The sequence below is a fragment of the Uranotaenia lowii genome, chromosome 2, assembly GCF_029784155.1.
Source record: "Uranotaenia lowii strain MFRU-FL chromosome 2, ASM2978415v1, whole genome shotgun sequence".
Classification (NCBI taxonomy): domain Eukaryota; kingdom Metazoa; phylum Arthropoda; class Insecta; order Diptera; family Culicidae; genus Uranotaenia; species Uranotaenia lowii.
In genome coordinates, this window is record NC_073692.1 from 250,617,386 (window position 1) to 250,630,265 (window position 12,880).

At 34.0% G+C, this 12,880-nt stretch overlaps 2 protein-coding genes across 3 annotated transcripts in view; one reads left to right on the forward strand and one right to left on the reverse strand.

The window, feature by feature from the left end:
• The window catches only part of LOC129747866 (probable tRNA N6-adenosine threonylcarbamoyltransferase, mitochondrial), a 56,813-nt gene that overhangs the window by 17,686 nt on the left and 26,247 nt on the right, over positions 1-12,880 (reverse strand). The gene's annotated exons all lie outside the window — the stretch shown is intronic.
• Positions 1-12,880, forward strand: part of LOC129747863 (muscle calcium channel subunit alpha-1) — a 38,163-nt gene that overhangs the window by 5,797 nt on the left and 19,486 nt on the right. The window contains exons 8-16 of one of the 2 annotated variants that reach the window (XM_055742239.1): positions 580-805; positions 881-1,091; positions 2,419-2,539; positions 2,865-3,069; positions 3,135-3,220; positions 3,284-3,404; positions 6,056-6,352; positions 9,644-9,731; positions 9,953-10,060. In XM_055742239.1, the coding sequence (XP_055598214.1) occupies positions 580-805; positions 881-1,091; positions 2,419-2,539; positions 2,865-3,069; positions 3,135-3,220; positions 3,284-3,404; positions 6,056-6,352; positions 9,644-9,731; positions 9,953-10,060 (1,463 nt within the window). The remainder of the gene's footprint in view (positions 1-579; positions 806-880; positions 1,092-2,418; positions 2,540-2,864; positions 3,070-3,134; positions 3,221-3,283; positions 3,405-6,055; positions 6,353-9,643; positions 9,732-9,952; positions 10,061-12,880) is intronic. The other variant, XM_055742240.1, reaches the window with a different exon arrangement.

A 12,880-nucleotide genomic window follows, 5' to 3' on the forward strand; every position in this document is an offset into this window, starting at 1 on the left:
CTGAAAAAGTCTATGTCATATTTAGCCTTCTGTTGGGCTTTTTTGAAACCTTATTTGAAATTGGTTGGGTAACAAATGTTTTAAATCTAAAATTTCAGTCTTAAGCCAAGACTTTTTATGAACTTTGCCGAAAGAAGGCGGTATTGCCAGTATAGACATAAATTTGTTTTTTTTATGAACATTTTTTAATGAACATAATTCGTTGAATTTTGAAATTATGTTTGGATTAAACTTTCAGCCTGGCACATTCTTCAATTCATAAATGTGAAAAGTTAGTAAAAAATGAATGTTTGAATGCAGTATTTATGTATCAACATTTAAAATTAATGATTTTGACCTTCCAAACCCCTAAAGTTTATTTTTTGGAGTGGTCAAACTTATACATGTACATTTATCTTTAAATGACCTTCACATCTAAAAAAAATTATGTTGAAAGCATACAATTTTCATCGTTTTTTTTAATGAGTATTGTAATTTGAACGACGATAAGACTTATTTGTAAAACATCAGGCTTTTTATAATACTTTAACACAAATAAACAACCTACTAATATTAACTTTTTCTCCGTTCTCGTTTCAGAATACACAAACATGTTTTTCGTTGCGTTATTCACCATGGAAATGTTACTGAAGATGTACAGTTTGGGATTTCAGGGATACTTTGTATCTCTCTTCAACCGTTTCGATTGTTTTGTCGTCATTGGCAGTATAGGCGAGATGATATTGACTAGCACACAAATCATGCCGCCATTGGGAGTGTCGGTTCTTCGGTGTGTTCGATTGCTCCGCGTGTTCAAAGTTACAAAGTATGATTGTAGATTATTATGGAACGAAGCGTAAAGGTATCACTTGACATGAGTTTTTTTTTTCTTAAATTTCAGATATTGGCAATCTTTGTCTAACCTCGTGGCGTCTCTTTTGAATTCGATCCAATCAATCGCATCTCTACTGTTGTTGCTGTTCCTTTTCATTGTCATATTTGCCTTGCTCGGTATGCAAGTGTTCGGAGGCAAATTCAACTTCAACAAGGCCGTTGATAAACCACGATCCAACTTTGACAGCTTTGTGCAAAGTCTTCTAACAGTTTTCCAGGTAAGTTCAAAGATAGATAGTACAAACGAAGTAAAAATAGAGTAAAAGCACCATCTTACAGAACCGGCGAATTCCTTAACAGTAATTTACTAAAGGTACACATTATGCAATTAAGAAAATATAGTACAAGTTAGAAATAGAAAGAGGTAAAAAAACTACACAGAGACAGCGTTGTGAAGTTCAAACTTCTATCTATTATTTCTGCAACTCTAGAGAAAAAAAGTTTGTTAATTTTCAATGCAAAATGCATTCCCTTTTATTTTTTGTGGAAAAGTCACATTTAAATCGTACAAATAATAAGAAGTGCAAGAAAAAAGTTAAATAAACGATCTGGTCTCATTTGTTATGGTCAAATTTATACAAATATTGCTAAATTAAATTTTGAAAGAGGTAATTTTACTTAGAGCAAGTTCACTGGTGTTGGGAAAAAGTTGTAGAAATCATGACACTTGTGGCACATATTGAAAACTTTACCATGCAAAAACATTTTCATGATCCTCAATTCAGTTCGGCCTTCAATTTTTTTTACAACACATGTTCTATTTTCGCATGCTGTGATGCAGAAATATCTCGATTTCTATCACATACGGCTAAAATAGAAACAGTGTTGTAAAAAATACAACGCCCAAAGATTTAGAAAACATTTTTGAATGGTAAAATTTTCAAAATGTGCTGCAAGTGCCCAAATTTCTACCACTTTTTCCCAACAACAGTGAACTTGCTCTAGAAATGCGCTTCAACCATGTTTATATCAGTGTAAACTTAAAGTGTTGCCTCAAAAAAGATTTAAAATGCCATATTTATATAGAGCAGAGCACAGGTTATGACATAGTGGACATAACTCAATACTGCTATACCAATGGTTATGAGATCGAATCCCTGTCATCTCTGACTTCTATTTTTTAAATTACCATACATAAGAGCTGATGATGAAAGCTGCCATAATGCTTGCAGAAGACATAAAAAGACGTAATTTCTACCCTCAATCAAAGTCTTTGTTTCAGTGGAATTCAACCAAGTAGGCTCATAATAAACACATATTTATTAGGGAAGAAAAGTCTGTTTCCCTAGCAGAACTACAAAATTTGTGCTTAAGTTTCTTGTCAGAAATTCTTGTGGATTTTTTTAAAAGTGTAAGAAGATGCTGTGATATTTGAATTTCACAAAGATTTTTGTTTTTCATCTATTTCATATAGCGGTTTTAAATTATTCGTGTTTTACCAATGTTCAATAGTTCATACCTATGAAATAACCATTGCTACTACCCTATTTTTTTAAATCAAATTTAACATAGCTTTTTTAAAAAAATGATCATTCTTTCCTTCAGATACTAACAGGTGAGGACTGGAACATGGTTATGTACGATGGAATTCAAGCCTATGGTGGAGTGGCGTCAATTGGAATACTAGCCAGCATATATTTCATCATTCTGTTCATCTGCGGTAACTGTATCCTTTTGAATGGTCAATTGTTTAGTTTCAAATTTCCAGTCAAGAACTTGGATTAACCTAATAGCCGTGACAATCGTGCGGATTAATTAATAACAATTTTCCCAATATGAAACCAACTGCAGCTGTACATCTAAATGGAATTTTTCACTTCTTCGTAGACATCCTCATAGAATGTGACTCTATCTTGTTAGAAATTTGAGTTACATTTTCAAGGCGTTTCTTTCTTTTAAACACAACTGAACTTGGGTTGTAATCCCCTTTTTTTATAAATTAATTTGATTATCCCTGTAAACATTTTCCTTAACCCGTTTTTGTGAAATAGATATTTTGTTGAATGTGTTCTTGGCTATTGCCGTTGACAATTTAGCAGACGCTGATTCATTGACGACTGTTGAAAAAGAAGAAGGAGAAGGCGAAGAAGGTATGGAAGAAGAGAAAAGATTGTCGCACGAAGCTACCCCGATTGGCATGACCGACGATGGGTTCATGGAGCACGACAAGGATATACTAGATTCGGATAATGAATTGTAAGTTATGATGAAGTGTATAATAAGCATGAACCGTTTGAAAATAACTTTGACTCTACTTGTAGATCGGATGCTTATGATCATATTGGGTCTGAAACAAAAATGACTCTACCGGATGAGGATGAAGGTTACGAAGATCAAGAAACCCAAGGTAATTCCAAATTCAAATATCAGGAGGTAAAACACTTATCATCCTTTTTTTTTATTTCAACAGGTGAGATCTACGAAGAACACATCACTGCCAGGCCACGACGTTTTTCTGAAATCAGTGTTCAGAAAACTCAAAAGCCTATACCGAAGTCGAACGCACTCTTCATCTTTTCTGAGAAAAACAGGTATTATTCGGAACATCTACAATAACTGTAATTTCCAGAAGGTTTCGTTATTGGCAGATGTTCCGTTAGATCATAAAGCTGTATGAGATTTATGTTTTATTTACAGATGATCACGATAAAGAATATAATTTAGCCAGACCGCGCCGTATGTCTGAGCTGAATGTTGCCAATAAGATTGTTCCAATTCCTGCGGGCTCGGCATTTTTCATATTGTCGCAAACAAACAGGTTAATCTAAAGTTTGATTTAAAGCTCTGAAGAGAGTAACGATGAGTAAACAATTGTTTCTGAATTTCATAATCCTAAAAATAATAATAATGACTTCCTGCTTCTCGATTGGCAAGCACAACTTAACATGATTGCAAATTAGAATAGCAACAAATGTTTAACAAAAGTGTTACAGTACCAAAATTGGAATGTAACATAACTAATAAAACAATTGGCAATATAAATCTGCGCTGTGATGTTAGCTTAAAAGACCCAAATTTGAAAATAGATAAACCTGTGCTCTGCTCTATATAAACAACCTGGATATAAAATAAAACAAACAATATCATAATATGATTATCCCAAAATATAATTTGAATGTAATAAACTAATAATATGGTAAAACAATTATAATAAGATATGGTACAGTGATGGTATGATAATATGATAGAATTATAATATACAGTACTCGTTCGGTAATCGGATTAATTTAAAGCTAAGCCTAGTGCAGTCGCTAGTCCATAAACGGACGTTTGCGGGATGAATAAACCAACTGGTTTAAAATGCCAAAAAAAGGACGTTTGGTTACAACCAATCTTATCATTGGCCGTTTAATGAGTAAAAAATTTCGCTTATCAGACGTCATTGGTTTTTTTTCTTTTCGAACGATTTCTCGTGGCTCAGGTGTCCGGGCCGGGTGAGCGAGCGACTATTGAAATACAATACGATAAATTTATAATGAAATAATATTGTCGATTGAACGATTGAACAATGATAACACTAAAATATGATTTTTTTTAATACAGTAGCTTTATAAATAAAAATACAATACATCTTCGTGAGATAATTACAACATGCATTGGAATACCTCGTCTATAAATTCGTGCTAAATGAAGTATGCTAAAAAATTGTCATTGAAGAAATTCAAATTGAAACTAAATTTCGTGCAAAGAATCAGAAGTAGTCGTAAAGTTGCTTACTGTACTGCACAAAGCACTGACAACAGTTATCACAGCAGCTTTCAAAAACGAAGAGTAGTGATGTATAATATTTTCAAGTTCTGAGTTTTGAGCTCAACAGCATGTTAAAAACAACATTCAAAGTATTGTACATAGAATAATTCCTTCTGGAATGAGTGACAAACAAGATCTGCTAAAAATATGTGCATTAACTGTTTTCTCCCGAGCTCGGCAACCTTGGCAACAATCCTGAATGATTTCCGTGGCTTTAGTTTGAATCCTTTATTGGAGAACCCTCTCACACCATTCTAAAAGATATTTCGCAAATTTTGCTCTATGGTGTGCCGAGAATCCAGTGTCACCAATAATGACCGTGTTTCTTTCTTCCATTGTACATAAACACCTTGAAACTTCTAACACAATATCCACCTATCCACACCATCCATGTATGAATGTAAATATGTTGACCGACTCGAACTTTAGAACGAACCTTCTACTTCTAATCCTAGAGCCATAGTGACATTTGAAAGTTGGCGAATTTATATATAAAAGTAATATTATGCTTCAAAACTGGCAACATTGGAAATTCGTTTTGTGAAAACAAACGAAGGCGATTAGAAAAAAAGTTGTTCAAGACCATCGAATATTGCTCAATTTTATAATGCTGAACAACATTCGTTCATGGAAAAGTACGAACTTTTTTACAAAGCTAAGACCTATGGTTTTCAAATTCCCAAATATGTTTCCGGAAGGGAAATGGTAGATTGAACCTGAGTCGGAATTTTATTCGTATATTTTCCCGTCTCATGTACAATCATTATTCCTGAATGCGGTACTCTATCGTATAAATATTGCTGGCAGCAATTTATGCGGGTGCGGCCTAGGTTACCATGACTTCGAGCATTTTGTTTGGTCGTATGAGGACCACCTTGTCGCCAGAGTTAACTTCATAAATTCCCTCCGGGCCCGAGGAAAACCACCTGACGTTCCAGTGAGGGTTATGTTAAGCTATCGATCTTCGTCTATAATTCTTTTATTTTCATATTTCCCTGTCTATTTCCTGTTCTCTTCAAAAAGTAATGATCCAGACTTAAGCAAACAATTGTAAACATACGAAACTAATTCGGCTCCTTAAAGCCTCAAGGTATGAGACGGTTCAAATAAAGATATTACAAAAGGGAAATGGTGAGGTTTCACTAGAGTACAACAATAGCACGCGATCTTTGACAAATTGTTCGTGTTTATTGTAAGTTTCAAAACATAAAAATTCGTAACGATCTGAAAAGCAATTGAAAAGCTAGATCGAAAAACTATCCGATGCTTTGAAATTATTTTGTTCGAGTTGGTCAACTAACAACCACAGACTCATTCCTACAAACCTACTCACACACATTTGTTTTTCACCTTCTATTCCTATGAACAGTGTACTAACTTTTTGAAGTCTGTATTTTCACACTATTTAATGATGTTTTTTTCAATATTCTAGGTTTCGTGTATTCTGTCATTGGCTATGCAACCACAGTACGTTTGGAAATATCATCCTCGTTTGCATCATGTTCTCATCCGCTATGCTGGCTGCCGAAGATCCCTTGAATGCCAACTCTGAAAGAAACCAAATTTTAAACTACTTTGACTATTTCTTCACGTCTGTGTTCACCATAGAATTGGTTCTCAAACTGATTTCCTATGGATTTTTGTTCCACGATGGGGCGTTTTGTCGATCAGCGTTTAACCTACTCGATCTATTGGTCGTTTGTGTTTCATTGATTTCGATGTTCTTCAGGTAAGCATCAATCTTCAAATGGCAAAGTTCTATGACATCACTTAGAACTATTACGGCGTGTTCGTAAATTGATTTTTTCTATCGAAGTGATTTTTTCTATCGATGCTGGCGTTCGTAAATTACAAACAAACGTATGCAAAAGCATTGGGAAGTGATTTGACATCTACCAATCGACTGATGCATCACCCAAAAAAATCAATTTACGAACGCGCCGTTATATTTTGCACTGTATATCAAGGGGCCGTTCAAATATAACGTAAGCGCGCTGCTTTAACTTTGAAGTTCCCAGTAAGATATCACATATGAATATCGGCTCAATGGATGCACATCTGGATGAATTTGTGCAGCTTAAGGGCTTTCACATACCACGTGAACAACTTAGGGGGGGAGGAGTAAGGGAAGGTGGTTCGGAATTGTCCACGCTTGTCCATGGAGAGAGAGGTTGGGGTTTGAGTCATGTTGACGTGGACGTACTAACCTCTTCAATATTTTCGGAAGGTAAAAAATATTATTGTGTTTTAATTGCAAATGATCAGTGCAAGGAAATGCTTATACGTTATTAAAAATCTACTATTTAATAACAAAAATTAAAAAAAAAGTCTTTTCTAACTGTAATACTATATTTAGGAGAACAAAATGTTTCGAATCTATCCACGTAAACATCCGGGGAGGGGGCGGGGTTTGTCGAATATCTACGATTGTCCACGGAGGGGAGAGGAGAGGAGGTCAAAAATATCATTTATCGGTTTACGTGGTATCTGAACGGCCCCTTATAATGTAGCCAAGGATAGTTTATTTAAAGCATCTTTGAAAAGGGCTACAGTATGACGGAATGTATTAGAGAACGGTTTAACTCTCATCCGTCCCAGAAATTTTTACCCGAGTTTTGACACTTCTGACAAAAACCTCTTTTTTCTCAACCGATTTGTACATTTATAGTTTTAGAAAACTCGTAATATAACTCATATATGTTTCTCAGACAATATTCAGTTACAACACTTAAGTATTCCGTTATTCGAAGTCTAAGAAAAAAAATCCGAAAAACATGTAGATCAGCTAAGAAATGCTCGAAAAAATTTTCACTTTGTGTCCAAAATAGCTGAAGTTAGAAGCCATACGTTGCGCACAAGAATATTTTCTCTACGAATCTGGACTCCGATAGTTAAGATCCAGAAACTTTGTTATTTTGGTTTTGAAATTAATTTTTAAGGCCTTATCGGTGAATGTTATGTTCTCATAGTGAGAACATTTTAAGAATTAAAAATTATAGATGGATAGAAGATTCTATCCAATCTCGCTGTCACTGTCTCACACGACGCCGATAAAGTCCGTGTAGTCGATAGAGGGAAAGGAAGTGCAGCTCATGTGATGATTTATTTTGCGGAGACCGGCTGCACGTCATCCCTTTACAAATCTCACGCTGATTGTTTGGGGGTTAAGACCACATCCCCAAAGGAAATCATTTTGGTAAATGATGTGGCCACTCAAAACTTATTCTCTTGATTCCCTGAAATGCCAAAATTTCCTATTGAAACTCTTGATTCGGACTGTAAAATAAGCGGACTGTATGGATAACCGGACTATTTTGTGTCTAATTCTCTTATTTTATAAATTTACATTGTTTGTTTGTGCCATTTTAAGGTTCCTCAACTTTTTACTGAAGCCTTTATTCATACTGTATTGAGCCTTATACATCTCTAGAAAATGAAAATAAAGAAAAATGATAATTCATGTTAAGACTCGTAAATTCAAATATCTATCCTCTAGAAAGGCCTCATTTCGAATTCATTTTCAATATATATTGAAACTGTAAGTGACTCTTCGTCGAAAAAATTTCTTTAGTCGGAGCTGCAATTTCTAATTTTGATTTTTCAAATCTTATCGAGACAAATAAAATAACAGTTTTTCAAACCTCTACGCGACTAATGAAAAAACAATTTTCTCGGTAAACATTGCGTGGTAAGAGTTTTAAAGACTTATTTCCATAGTCTATGCAATTGCAACAAATGTGAATCTCGAATAGAAAAAAGAATTAAAACAACCAAATTTTCTAATAATCGAACCTTTCTAGCCAATCAAAGCATTGCTAGAATAGTTTATCTAAAGTTGCTCAGAACTTAAGCACAGAAGTTAGCGAGTGTTTCCTTTGACTTCGAAACATGAAAGTATGAAAAAATGATCTTCCGCTCTGAATCTACTTGATCTAAATCATAAATTTTTGCAGAACCACCTTGAAAAAATTCTTAAAGCAGCAACGAACTAATAACTATATTCTAATCTAAGATAAAAGTTAATAAAATGCCTTTTTTCAATAGTTAAAAGTAATGTAAAAGTAGATAAAATTCTGGATACTTAGCTTGAGGGTTTCTTACTACTTCTCCATGAATTTATTTGTCTCAGGTTTGAAAGGACCCACGGAACACAATTTTCACAAACATACAGATTTGATCGATGCTGTACTGCTAGTCCGCTGAGAGGAAACAAGTTTCCGTCGCTCGATTAGCTTGCTCGCAATTGCTGACCGCCTGTCTTATTAACTGACGGGCATGCTGGAGGCTTATGACCGTGACCAGTCCTATAATATCCATCCACACACTTTGGTTGCTCCATATGACCCTTCCATATCAGCTTAATAACGATAATTTCACTTTATTTCTATAAATTTTCCCCTCTTTTCAAATTAACTGAAGAAAATTAGAAGCTTGAAAAAAGCACGTCATATTTGTGTCGTTGACTACTTCGATCCCCCTATAATTTTATTGCAAAAACCTTGCGTTTATAAACTCAGAGCCCAGTGCAAAGTTGATTAAGGGTTAGAAGGGTTAGAAATTTTGTGTTTCATATTCTGAAAGTCTAAAAAAGCCATAAGGTTCCAAATTACGTCAACTTTCCAATCCTTTCTCAAAATTAATCTGGTAAGACTTGAAACAATTTTGACAGTTTATTATACGAAAAATATAGTCCTCTGGCGCAGCGTATAGCTTCTAACTCTAGCTTTTTCGGACACAAGTGAAATTTTCCTTGAGTATTTCGTAACTGATCTACATGCATGGCCTATGAAGCATGTTTTTCGGATTTTTTTAGACTTTGAACAACGGAAAACTAAAGTGTTGTTGCTATATATTGTCTGAGAAACATATTTGAGTTACATTACGAGATTTTAAAAACTATAAATTACTATACAAACCGGTTGCGAAACAAGAAAACATTTCATGAATTCATTGAGGTTTCCCAGAAGATAAGCGGATTGATTAGCGTTAATAATTGCTTCATTTTGGTTTCGTTTTACAGCTCTGGAGCAATATCAGTCATCAAAATTCTTCGTGTTTTGAGAGTGCTGAGACCACTTCGAGCTATTAACCGTGCTAAAGGATTAAAGGTAAAATACAAAATGCTATGTTACATATCATCTGTCTATTATAAACGAAGAAAAAAAAATCATTCATCATTCATTCATGCCTATTGCAATAGTTGAATCAAGTGCAGGGGTTAATCACATTATTATGTTTTACGAGATGCGGAGTCATTTTCAATGAACTATTGGTTTTGATAAGAATAAAAGAAACCAGTTTATTATTTCGATTCTCTTTCGTTTCTCAGCATGTAGTGCAATGTGTAATAGTAGCAGTTAAAACAATTGGAAATATTGTTCTTGTAACTTGCCTGCTACAGTTTATGTTCGCCGTTATAGGAGTTCAGTTGTATAAGGTAGGACGCTGGCGTTTAAGGAATACATGAGTTTGTTTTTAATTGTGTTTGTTACACGATCAACCCTGTTTGTTTTCTGGTTTCGTTTTAATTTTATAAAATCATAATTTTCAATTTGATTATTAACAGAGAAAGAGATTTTAAAGGACCTGAGATGAAAATGAAAACAAATACTCAACTCATTATCAGCAAAGATTAAAACCCTGTATGAATCAACAATCTGACAATGTGTTTCGGGTTGTCAACAAATCTTTTAAGAAAGGTTATCCAAATCTATTACTAAGCACTACATGTTTCTTTCTTTATTATGGTTTGAATATTTGTTTTCAGTTATTTTGAATGAACATTTGATTAGCCAAACCAAGAACATAGCGAATGTTAAACTCTTTTTTCAGGAACTTATTAAAAGAAACATCGAAAACTGTTTTATCAATAAACACGCATTTCCATATACAGTTAATAAAAAAATGTTTGTACAGCACAATCACCTATAATTGAAATACTCTTAACAGCTACTTCAATCAACAGAGATGAGCAAAAGTGGAACTTCATTTAATGTATGCAGTAAAAAGTTACCTTTTTAGACCATTAATAACTTAACTCGAAGGTATAATTGATTTTGTGATATGAATAGTATATTATGGCGTTAGCACTAAATTTAACTTAGGATTCCAAAAGAATTGCGCCAAAAATTGTCCGTACACCGAAAAATAAAGTTTTTTTTTATATTCTCAATTTTCCACAGATCACCGCCGTATTTTCTGGGATTGTTATTCACGCAGTTTCGAACATTGTTAAAGTATATTTTATTTTCCAGAAATTGCGGTCTACTGATTCAGTAATGATATGATTTTTTGGCTAGAATTTCAAAACACTATGTACTACAGTGTACAGGGCATACTTTTCGGATTCGGAAGTGATTGTTTATCTAAAAAAATATTTCTTACATTAAATGAGGATACTTTAGTTCCTTTATTGATAGAAAAAGTACCACAAGTGCTGTACGAACATTTTTTTAGACTGACTTTATGTACGGGTATAAAAGTTCCATTTAGATATTAATGACTGACAATATGGGACTGTTACGCCAGAGAGGATGGGGGCAGTATGGGTGCTTAAAATTATACAAGTACTTTGACAAAAGACTTTGGAAGTAGGTTAAGGTCTGGAAACGTAACACGAATTTGAAAATTTCAAAATCATGTGTATAGAATGATGATAGATAGAAAGATATTTTATTTATTTAAAGAGGAGTTTAATCACGCAGAGCCATTCCCCCTCTGGATTAGGAATAGTTACAATATATAGAATTATGAATGATACTGTACATTAGAGTGATCCAAAAATAGGAGCAAATTACGAAATCAAAACCTTGGGGCTGAAAAAAAGTCCTTAGTTAGAAAGCTCGATGCCTTATTTTAGATTATTTTTCTGTATTTAAATGAATCTAAATAATTTGGTTTTCTGGGAAAAACGGATGTTCGTACGGTTCGAAGATATTGACGAGACAAGAAAAAGTTTGAGGCAAAAAAAATATATGTCAAACATCTAGTTCAACTCATAACTTTTTTCTGCCACGGTAGATTGGTTCGCCCATTGAGTGATCCAACTGTCTCGTCTCGATCGATTTCAGCCCCCAAAATATTGATTCTGAAACAAACCTCTACTAATGGATCACCCTAATAAACATGTTTAATTTGCACAGATATTGGTTGAGTTTTCCTATGGTAGAATTGAACTTGTAGATTCTTACGTCTATCACAATGTACGGTACTGCAAGGAATACCAACATTTTGGCATTTCGAAGGCATACAGGTGAAATTTCCCTGCAAGTTTGCCAACCGAACAAGTTGATGGCTAGATTTACAAACTGCATTAATTAATTGGCAAAACATGTTATTGCGGAAATTGCACCCATTTAGATTCCAGTGCAAAATATTTTCACGCAAAAATATTTTCGCACTAACGCTTAGACAATCGATGACAGTTTCTCAAATCAGCTCTTTGTCGCTTCTAATTTTCGAATCACATTTCCAAACGGCATAATCGTGTATAATAAGAGTTGACCGACCTTCATATAACAAGAAACGAACAGAAAACAGAATGCATTCTGTACATTCTGACACTCGAATGTTAGTGGAACAAATAATCCATGTTGTCTGAATTACTGAAAAATTAGCTAAAGTTTAAGAAATCATCGACAATTATTTTTCATTCAATTTTATCAAAAGATTGTATGCGAAAATGTGTAAATATGTGAAGTACACTGTATGCGTCAGTGAGCAGATTTTACTGCGCGCAAATTATTTGCACGGGACCTTAATTAGTGCTATCAGCGCAGTTCGTTAAAGGTAGTAACGGGGCATATGAATGTGGATTATGGCAATTTATGAGCACATTTTTAGAAGCACACTGCTTTGAATATTGAGTTGGTTTCAAGAAGATGCGGACATAAATCGGTTAACGAATACTCCGATAATAACAATTGGTTAATTGTTTGATTGATTAATTAATTGAAATAAAATCGTTAAAAACTTGAAAAGTTTTTAGAAGAAAAAGAAAATATTCTGATATTGGGGTTTTCGTATTTCCCCCCTAACTTGTATCACAAAATTGTTTTCATCAAGAATACGATGGTATTAGTAAGTACGAGATTTTTATCTGGCAAATCAGATTCTCGCAAAAGTCTTGAAATTCGTGCCATCGACAATACTAAACAACAACTTTTCATGTCAACAAATGTTTTAGATCTTCTATTCATTTACTAAATTATAACCAAACATAATTCGAATAGTTTGTTATGAAACAAGTTTCAAATCA